General features: G+C 38.3%; 3 protein-coding genes across 3 annotated transcripts; 1 reads left to right on the forward strand and 2 right to left on the reverse strand.

The window, feature by feature from the left end:
• Positions 1-1,452: 1,452 nt before the first annotated feature.
• LOC125599598 lies at positions 1,453-3,744 on the forward strand. Its single transcript, XM_048772824.1, has one exon. The coding sequence runs from the start codon at positions 1,453-1,455 to the stop codon at positions 3,742-3,744; it is 2,292 nt and encodes a 763-aa protein (XP_048628781.1).
• A 1,622-nt stretch (positions 3,745-5,366) lies between these two features.
• LOC125599599 lies at positions 5,367-8,677 on the reverse strand. The gene is made up of 5 exons (XM_048772825.1): positions 7,800-8,677; positions 7,021-7,721; positions 6,487-6,761; positions 6,311-6,392; positions 5,367-6,233 (listed from the first exon to the last, which is right to left on the reverse strand). Exons 2-5 carry the CDS (start codon positions 7,336-7,338, stop codon positions 5,547-5,549), a joined length of 1,362 nt encoding a protein of 453 aa, XP_048628782.1. The 5' UTR covers positions 7,339-7,721; positions 7,800-8,677; the 3' UTR covers positions 5,367-5,546.
• On the reverse strand, positions 7,476-8,179 carry LOC125599600. Its single transcript, XM_048772826.1, has 2 exons — positions 7,847-8,179; positions 7,476-7,721 (listed from the first exon to the last, which is right to left on the reverse strand). The coding sequence occupies exons 1-2, from the start codon at positions 8,177-8,179 to the stop codon at positions 7,476-7,478; spliced, it is 579 nt and encodes a 192-aa protein (XP_048628783.1).
• Positions 8,678-10,070: the final 1,393 nt, after the last annotated feature.

A 10,070-nucleotide genomic window follows, 5' to 3' on the forward strand; every position in this document is an offset into this window, starting at 1 on the left:
TGAAGGGTCGATCTCTCGGCGTATGTGAGAAGATTTCAATGGATCTTCTCGACTAAACACCCAACCAAGGAACGCTCCACAGAGACAACGTGGGCTTCTCGGCCCAGCGAGTTAAGCCACAGAGACGACACAGACTAGATCACGGAAGAGCGTGAGGTCAGCTATAAAAGGGGAAGGAAAGGCAACGTAGGGGGGTATCCGAAATCACAGATACAACACCCCTGGGCCGGCTAGATTAGGGTTTTTACCTTTGTTATCTCGCCTTGTTTTATCTCTCCGTAAAGCCTTTGAGGCTCCGGTACCTTTCCTTTCACGCATTTCCTTTCTTGTAACGACGAAACGTTCTTCCGACCATTAATAAGACGTCTTTGCTTAAACCCACTTCTAAAACCGAACGTTCTCTCGTTCTATACCGTTTTCCGATCAAACAAAAACCAAATGGATTTTGCTTAAAGAATGGTAGACATGTAATTAGGCAATCATGCTGAAACAAGCAGAAAAGGTTGTATGTATGAACTATAAAACTCTTAAACTTTTTTAGACATTTATATCGAGTTTGCAAGAAACTCCATTGGAGAAATAAGTTAATTAAGGAAATAATCTATCTTTTAATATAGATAAAACAAGAAATGAATTCTTTTAGTTTGGTTTTGTCTTATATAAGGAAAATTAGCTGGATTTTAGGGGGAATGTTTCTTGGGAAAATTGCTAAAAGAGAACAAGAAAACAGCATAGTTGTCTCTATGGTATAAATCTTTTTTTGTCCATTTTTTCTCCGTTTTACCCTTTCCATATGTTAAAATTAATGAAATAAATAGTTATATGAATCAGAAAAATTATTAAAAATATAAACAATTAATAAAACACCCATTTACACAAACACATATTTTTTTTGGGTTGAAAAACATAATAAATAATATTTTTAAATTACGTTCTACTAAAAGTAGAATTCTGTTTCTACACAAAACGGGTAAGTAGAAAATGAATTCTAGAATGAACACATCCATCTACTTGTTTTAGAACGTACAAACTACTTTTTACTATAATTCTAAATATGGGGAATACGTATTCTACTATTTGTAATGATCGCTACTTTTATTCAGAAAACTGTTTCTACTTTTATTGAGTATTCTAAGTTATCAGGAATGCAAAATCTAAAACATATACGAACGTCCACATAGTGTAGAAATTACATTCTGGAATTTTGTTATGTTCTACACAGTGTAGAAGGTGCCTTCTACGGATAAAAAAACTGAATTTTCGAAAATTAAGGAAGTTGCAGTTTTTAAAATATTCTCAAAATATTCTAACTTCCTAAAACGTGTTTTCATTGATTTGGTTCGTGAAAAATTAAAAAAAAATCGATTTTGAATGTTCTTCTTCACCAATCTATGATTTTCCAATGATTTCTCTATAGTTTGTCTTGTGATTTTTACAAACTCTTGTTCTATGATGCATATCTATACAACATGTGGTGTTTGGGAGTTTGGAGCAACCACGGGATGGGTTTTTACGGCTGATGAGAGAGGGGCTAGGCTACTGTTATTGGAATCAACTTCTACCTTAGAGGATTTTAAAAGAATGGTTTTGGAAGATTTTGATATGGAAGAAGATAGCTTACCCGATTTGGAGTTGAGTTATCTACCTAATGAGTTGATCAATACATCAACTTGTCCGCCTGTGATCATTGCAAATGATCGACAGCTTCAGAATTTTGTTTGTTTTGTTCAAAAGTGTGTTTCTACTCGATTGTGTGTAACATCTAAAGCCAAAGTTGAGAATCTGAATGAACCAGACTTTGATCTTAACAAGTCGCCAGCTGATTCAACTACTGCTCAAGAGGAGGGAAACTCGGTTGATAGGGGGAATGAACCAGCTCCTGTGTTTGTTGAGAGGCAGTGCGAGGAAAAGAAAGAAAAGATTAGAAGAGTCGAAGTTGATGAGGATGCCTATCATGCCGATACCATGATCTCGGCCAAAGAGGACGTACATAAGATGTCAAAGTTTTCTGTGCTCAATGTTGTTAAGAAGGGACAATTGTTTGAGAACAAAACTTTGCTGAAGGCGACTTTTGAGATATGTGCAATGAAGCATAACTTTCACTATGAGGTTATCAAAACGGATAGACAACTTTGGTACGTTAGATGTGAGGATAATGCATGCAATTGGTGTGTTCGAGCAGAGTGTTTGCAGGATTCTGAATATTTCATTATCAAAAAGTATGTCGGTGAACATACATGTGCACCTTCAAACAAAACCAAACCGGGTAGGACTGCTTCGGCCAAAACTATAGGCAGTCTGATTATGCATAGGTATGAAGGGGTTAAGGAAGGGCCGAAATGCAATGATATAATACAGATTATGCTTATGGATCATGGCTGTGAGATCACGAAATCTTTAGCATGGGATGCTCGTGAATATGCGGTTAATGCTGTTAGAGGTATACCAGAGAGAAGTTATGGAAAAATACCGAAATACTTGCACATGCTCAGAGAGGCTAATCCGGGAACACATTCATCGTATGAGATTGACAGCAAAGGGAGATTTCGGTACCTGTTTATTGCATTTGGGCAATCGCTACGAGGATTTAACAGAGTCATAAGGAGGGTTATTGTGGTTGATGGCACTTTTCTGAAGAACAAATACAAAGGAGTTCTATTGGTTGCAACTGCTGTAGACGGAAATTCTAATTTGTATCCTCTTGCATTCGGAGTAGTCGACTCAGAGAATGAAAATTCTTGGGAATGGTTTATGAGACAACTAAATAGTGTCATTGCTGATGATCATCATTTGGCTTTCATTTCGGATAGACATGCGGCCATTGCTAAGGCGCTTGAGACTGTGTATCCAACAGCTAAACATGGTATTTGCATTCATCATTTGTTGAATAATGTGGTAACATATTACCATGGGAAAGGACTTGTTGGGTTGGTTGCAAAGGCGTCCAAGGTTTATAGAGTTGCTGAGTTTGAAAAGATATTTGCTAATGTGTGTAATATCAGTCCGGCAATTGGAAAATACCTAAGGGATGCTGAAGTCCAAAAGTGGGCAAGATGTCAATTCTCTGGATATAGATATGACATAAGGACAACAAACCCTGCCGAATCCATCAACTCTGCTTTGCGTTCGCCGAGAGAGTATCCAATCATTCCCTTGTTGGACAGTATCAGAGAAATGCTGACTCGGTGGTTTTATAACCGTAAGAAAAAGATTTCAAAGCATAATCATCCTCTTACCGAAGATGTGGAGAAAAAGATTGAAAGGAGAACCGAGAAAGGCAAAAGATTTGCAGTTTACCCTGTCAGCGATGGTCGCTTGCTTGTTAGAGGTGATAAAATCGACTGCTTAGTTGATTTGGATAGACGTACTTGCTCATGTGGGAAGTACAACCTGATGAAGATACCTTGTCGGCACGCAATTAAAGCTGGGTTTCATGTTGGCAGACAGCCACACACATTAACTGATTTATTTTACACTACAGAAGCTTGGCGAGAAGCTTATCATGAAAGCATCAATCCTATTGCTGTTCCTGAGGATGCTTGGTCCATGCCAGAAGATGTTGTCGTGGACAATGTGCTACCACCAGAGTCAAGAAAATCAGTTGGAAGGAATAGAAAACGGAGATATGAAACTGTTGAAGATAAACTTCGGTCATCGCAAACATCACAAAAGAGGCAGCCTCGCAAGTGTAGTAGATGTGGTATTAGTGGGCACAACAGAGCAACTTGTAAAATACCAATATAGTCAGTCACATATGGTAAGGGTCAGCTTATATAGCCAGTTCGTTTATATGTTTTTCAATCTCGATTTAATTGTGTTTCAGGTATTTATGTTTCTGTTACAGGTTGGTCTGTTCAAGTATGCAAGTTGTGGTGTTTGAAAGTGCAGTATTGCCTTGTCTCGTATGGTTTTTTCTTCTAAAAACAATCAACTTTGTTTAACTTTGGATACTTTGGATAATTCTTGTATGGTTATTTTATCAGTTTCATTGTTATACATTGGTATTATTTTCACTTCACTTCTCTATCTCTCTGTTTGTTTAGTTATGTTCAGCTATGCTTTTGAGTTCGAGTTTAAGTTTGTTTGACAATAGCTGATGTCTGATTTTTCAACAAAAAAGGTGGATTGTAAGAACAGATCACTGAGCACAAAATATAAGAACCATTTGACTGGTAAAGTCGACACAAATATTGTTGCAACAAAACACTTATTGAAGCCAATACTAAGAACCAAATGACTGGTAAAAATGAAAAAAACACACTAACAAGAAGATACTTAGAACCAGTAGACTGATTTCACTCATTCTTGGCTTCTTAATCTTCCAAAAAGCCATAGAATGCTTCCTAAGCAACCTAATTCGAGTGAATTTTTCTGCTTCCTAACTTCTTCTTCTATTCTCTGTGTGATACTACTTTTCAGATCTTCAATCTCTTCTACAATTCTCCCTTGCTCAGCCTCTACCCTTCGAATCTCATCAAGCAAGGCGTCATCAACCCACTTAAATAAATGATTTTCCTTCTTTCGCTACATAGAAACGAAAATCAAATTAGGAGAAGTAAAATGGAATGAAAAAACATGATGTTTATCCTACACAATCGAAAATCGAATCAGACAAAAAAGGAACATAACAAATCGGTAATTGAATCGAAAAACAAATCAAGACTATGAACCTGTGCCCCTATTTCACATCTATAGAACCGTCGGTAAGGATTGTCATCAGTTCTCGAGTAGAATATCACAACCCCTTTCCCGCACCAGCACCTAGATGGCACCCCGTATGAATGTCGCCTTGAAGTATTCATGTGTGTGAGAAACTGCTTCAGAGAGAAAAGGAGATTGACGAAAAAGAAGAACAGAAAAAAATGGGAAAAGTCGGGTTTGGTTGCTGAGTTGGTGTTATATATGTCGGGTTTTAGGTTTATTGTGGATCTAGTTCTGGTCGGGTTTGATTGTTGAGTTGGATCAAAAGTCTGGTTTGCAAGAAGCCAAGTTAAGTGTATTACATTTGATTCGATTTATTTACTCCTACGGGATGATCTAGTAAAACAATTATTCTAAATGTTCTTGTGGTCTTGTTCCGGGTTTTTGTTTCGTTTAGGGTATGTTTAGGGTTTAGGTTAGGTTTGACTGTGGTCTTGTTATGGGTTTTTGTTTCGTTTAGGGTATGTTTAGGGTTTAGGTTAGGTTTGACTGTGGTCTTGTTATGGGTTTTTGTTTCGTTTAGGGTATGTTTAGGGTTTAGGTTAGGTTTGACTGTGGTCTTGTTCCGGGTTTTGTGTTTCGGTTAGGGCATGTTTAGGGTTTAGCTTAAGGTTCTAATTTAAAACAGTGTTAAATTCTAGCATTCTTCAGCTAAAAACTCTTAATAACAAAACCACAAGATGTACATTTGATTACAAGAGTCAATCCTAAAAATCATAATTAAACACTAGAAGTTATACAATAAACTAAGCAGTCTTGTTCCTAAAAATGATAATAAAATCTAGAAGTTATACATCAGATTAAGCAATCTTGTTCATTACATTAGAACTTGAAACCAAGCAGTCTCACAAAATCTCTTCTACAGTCGAAGAGAGACACTCCGGGGATTGATACTTTGACATCCTATCAATCAATTCCGGATCATTAGCTGCTTCCCAAAGATCCCATAGAATCCTGTGGCGAGCTTCGATAATGTTACCATCATGCAACAACGACAACTCCAATCCAAGCGCATGACACTCAATGAACTTCACTGCATAGACGCCACAGTCGCATGCACTTTTATTCAGATTCCCAACGGGGACATAGGAAACAGTATATGCACCGACTGCGAAATCCTTCTGGTGTCTCATAGGCTGAACTGCCTTGACAATACGCGGAATAAGGTTTGCGAACCCATCCACCTCCTTGTACCTTTTCTTACCCGAGCAGTCGAACACTTCAATGCTCCTCGTCACGAAACTGATGCACAAGGCGATCCAATGATTCCCACTGACATGAACAGGGACATACAGGCGATCCACATCTATATTCCATATCTCATGTGTCCTGCCATGTGGTGGAAGGACTCCTTTACCGAACTGCAGTAGCAAATTATGAAGCATGTAGCTCTTTCTACCCTGAGCTTCTAAATGACCATACTCTTTTTTAATCATATTGCTGAAGACGACAGTCATGAAGGCGACACGATGAGGTCTCCATCGTTTCAAAGATGTTCTCTCCCGGAATACGTACATTGCAGCGTCAATCTCCTGCATATTTTGAAAATCTTAGCACACACAATGTATTTAAAAGACACATATGGAAGCAAATAGTCTCTAAGGTTTACCAAGCTATTTAACCACTCAGATTTATCCATAAGACGATTAGCAATCTCAAAATCTAAAGTGGCAGGTCCAATCCGTATAGGTCTGAAACCAAATACAATGATAAAATTGTAAAACATTCATTAGTTTATTTTAAATGTATTAATACATGTCAGATGAATGAGAATAGAGTACTTACGTGGAGGAAGTTGACCAAGTTCTAACTTTTTCCCAATCCTCTTCACGGAAAAACACCAACGCGGCATCTGGCGAGTCTTCTTTGGTTCGATCCATTTCCTCATCATTCCACTGCAGTGGAGCCATGTTAAACGGTTTCGATTTACTTAACGTCTCAACTTTCACTTGAGACAGATCAAAACCGTCAACAAATGTAGCTTGGGACAGGTCCCGCAAGTCTTGTGTACTCAATCCAAAATCAAAATCATTAGTTTCTGTAGCAATCTTTTTCCCGTCCTATTCATTAAAATTTAAAACATTGCATATAAGAAGAAGCCATTTATTCATAACACAAACAAAGCATTACATTCATAGAGTTTAATACACAAACATTCAAACATATTACACTTTAGAAACCTATTACACAAAGTTTCACATTCCATATTACATAATATTACACAGTCAATATAAAGTTCCATAAGCCTAGCTCCAGCACCCTAACTCAAGCATCCTAGTTCCAGGTTCATCAAGTTCTACACTTTCTCTTAGGTAGTACCTTTTTTGTTGGAGTAGGTTGATCGCCTTTGCGCTTAGGTTGAGCTTGAGCGCCTTTGCTCTTAGGTGGAGCTTGAGCGCCTTTGCTCTTAGGTGGAGCTTCCTTGGCTTTGCTGTTTAGTGGAGCTTCTTCAGTTTCTTTCTTACTAGGATAGCTTCCTTCACCAGTCAAACTGATTGCGTCCTTGAGCTGTGAAACCTCAATCTCCATCTTTCCCATCCTCTCTGTAAACACCCTCTCCATATTCGCCATTTGCATACTGAGCACATCTCCCAATGAAGTGACAGATGTGCGGATAAGACCCTCAATGAAACTCATAGTTTCAGGACCAAAAGTCAGAAACTTTTCTGCTGATCGCTTACACAGCACCTTCTTCTTTCTTGTCTCTGCTCCTTCATCAAGAAACTTTCTCTTGCCTTTTCCTGCGACCTTAACCGAAGAGTTCTCCTCGTCTGCTACAACATCCGTATGATCCACGATCTTATCAGCTTCTGACCCTCTATCATGGCTGTCGGTTCCTCCATTTTAGACTCTTCAGGGTCTAAAACTGGCCAGTCTGTGTTGCTCCAATCATACTTGTTCCTGATCCTCCCCAAAACAAGGTCCACTCGTTCATCTTCCATCTCACCCTCCCTTGTGTACTGAGCATCTAGAAACACATCACCATTACCAGTCACTGATATGACCGAGAAGAAGTTATCCTGCAAACAGTTAAAACATGAAAATCCAAACAAAATATATACAACAACCATATAAAAGAAAAAAACAGAGAATGTTACCTTCTTAGTTAAGGAGTCCTCGAGCTCATGATGTCTTCATAAGAAACTTTTGCAACTCCTTTCCAATTGCCACACCTTGGACCTTTGAAGCTGTCTGAGACTCTTCTGCCTAATATTTCTCCAAAATCAGGAATTGCCTCCATAATCCAAATCTGGAGAGCATAGGAGAAACCCTCGAAAATGTAGCTCTCCTTCTTACCCAACTTCTTCATTGCCTTCTCAATCGAACTCAACAGGAAATCATACGAGTGAAGACCCCAATGGAACTTCCGAACCTTGTCAAAATCCATCACCAACTTGATGTACATATGAGGGATGGACACCTTCTCATCTCTCCCCATCACCACACCCACTATTACACACAAGTAGATCAACCTCATCCTATCAAGCCGCGTCCAAGTGTGAACTTCTTGTAGATGAACCTTTCTGATCGACTGCAAGGTGATCTTACCACCTGTGTGCAGTAGGTTACTCCAAAAACCCCGTCGTTTTTCCATTTCACTACGTCACTGTTAGTTTCCCGTGTAATCTTGAGGCCTGTCACAGCATGGTACTCCTGAAGCGAAAACCGGAGAGGCGTCCTCGCAAAAACAAACCACTTCTCATGCAGCTTTGAGGTAATCAGCTGTCTACATATGAAGCTATCCACTAGTTTCCCAGAGAACTTGAGATCATTTTCGGCAATAGCCATGATATGTGTGAAAACAGGATCTCTCTTCACATCATCGTACTCTGCACACATAGCTTTCTTCAGATCTCTGATAAGTTCCATGCGGCAACTGTTGTTGATCTTCTTAACCCGAGGTTCTGAACCCTCTGCATATAATCGTTTAGGTAGCTCCAGCTCCATATCTACAAAAGATAATAAAACACATGGTTGTTAACAGCAATATCATAAACATGCAAACGTCCGAAACAAGCGTAAGAGTGAAACTGAGCCAGAGTGAAACTGAGCCAAACACAAGATAATAATCAAAAGCAAAACACCATTGTCTAATCAAATTTAAATTTAGAAACACAGTAGATCGATTAATCAAATTAAGACAATTAACAGTCAAATACACACAAACTTTGTTCAGCGAAATCAGTATCGTAACACTCATAAAGACAAACACAAACACTAACATTGTTCACCAAAATCGGTTCACATAATCAAAAAGTCAATTCAGACAAGCAAACAAATATTGATCCAAGTCAAAGTAACAAACTTAATAATGAAACAAAGACTAAGACAAATCAAAGAAAACAAACCGTTCACAAATTGAGACCAGATAGCGGATGAGAGAGGCGGAGAAGGGGAGAGAAGCCGAAAGGTGGAGAGAAATGGAGAGAAGCGACGAGAAGCAGAGAGGCGGAGAGTAGCGGAGAGGTGAAGAGAATCAGAGAGAAGCGCCGAGAAGCGGAGAGGCAGAGAGGCGGATAAGCTCGATTTTGCCTTTGATTTCACTGGTTCGTCCACAAGATCGCCATCTTCAAAGTCTCAATTTTTTGGCCATCAGAGAGAGGCGGTGAAACAAAAACGAAATTAGTTCAGAGGTGGAGGCAAACAGAGAGAAGCAGCGAGCAGCAGAGAGCGGAGAAGCTTGATTTCGCCGTTGAATTCACCGGTTATTACACAGGATCGCCATTTTCAAAGTCTCGATTGTTTTTCTTGAGAGAGAGGCGGAGAAACCAACAAGAAATAGGGTTACGTGTTTTGTTCCCTTTTTGTTTTAACTTTTTTAATATATCTTTGTAACACGTTTTTTAAAAAAAAAATTACTTAGCACATGAAACAAACACAATTAAATTATGTTTAATTAGATTAATTCAAGGTTAGTTTTGGAATTTTGGAAAATTTTATACTAAAGGGACAATTTAATGATGGATTTATACCATAGGGACAACTATGTTGTTTTCTTGTCTCTTTTGGCAATTTTCCCATGTTTCTTCTGCAAAAAATTTGGATTTGGCGATAGGTTTTTTCAAAAAATGTTTTCGTGAGTACGATGAACCAAAATTATATCTATAGGATATATATAATATATATTATTAGATATATATATATATTGAGTAAGTATACTATGATAAAATACTTACCTAAAAATAAGAAAAAGTTTAGGTATTTGAAATTTAATATTTTAATGTATATTCGATACAATCACTCAAGCGCTTAAAGATAAAGCTTGGAGAGGTGTAATGTCGATTGAAATAGATGCCTTGCAAGGAATCAACCTTTGATCTAGTTCCTAAACCACTTAACAAAACTGTCATAGGCTGTCGGGACTCTTA

The sequence above is a fragment of the Brassica napus genome, unplaced genomic scaffold (genome assembly GCF_020379485.1).
Source record: "Brassica napus cultivar Da-Ae unplaced genomic scaffold, Da-Ae ScsIHWf_1920;HRSCAF=2564, whole genome shotgun sequence".
Classification (NCBI taxonomy): domain Eukaryota; kingdom Viridiplantae; phylum Streptophyta; class Magnoliopsida; order Brassicales; family Brassicaceae; genus Brassica; species Brassica napus.

Coding starts and splice junctions, on each gene's coding strand:
- LOC125599599 (XM_048772825.1), bottom strand. CDS start 7,338: ATGAGTTTCATTGAGGGTCTTATCCGCACATCTGTCACTTCATTGGGA. Junction 6,762..7,020: donor AACCTACTCCAACAAAAAAG/GTACTACCTAAG, acceptor TTTAATGAATAG/GACGGGAAAAAGATTGCTAC. Junction 6,393..6,486: donor ACTTGGTCAACTTCCTCCAC/GTAAGTACTCTA, acceptor ATTTGGTTTCAG/ACCTATACGGATTGGACCTG.
- LOC125599598 (XM_048772824.1), top strand. CDS start 1,453: ATGCATATCTATACAACATGTGGTGTTTGGGAGTTTGGAGCAACCACG.
- LOC125599600 (XM_048772826.1), bottom strand. CDS start 8,179: ATGAGGTTGATCTACTTGTGTGTAATAGTGGGTGTGGTGATGGGGAGA. Junction 7,722..7,846: donor ATTGGAAAGGAGTTGCAAAA/GTTTCTTATGAA, acceptor AACTGTTTGCAG/GATAACTTCTTCTCGGTCAT.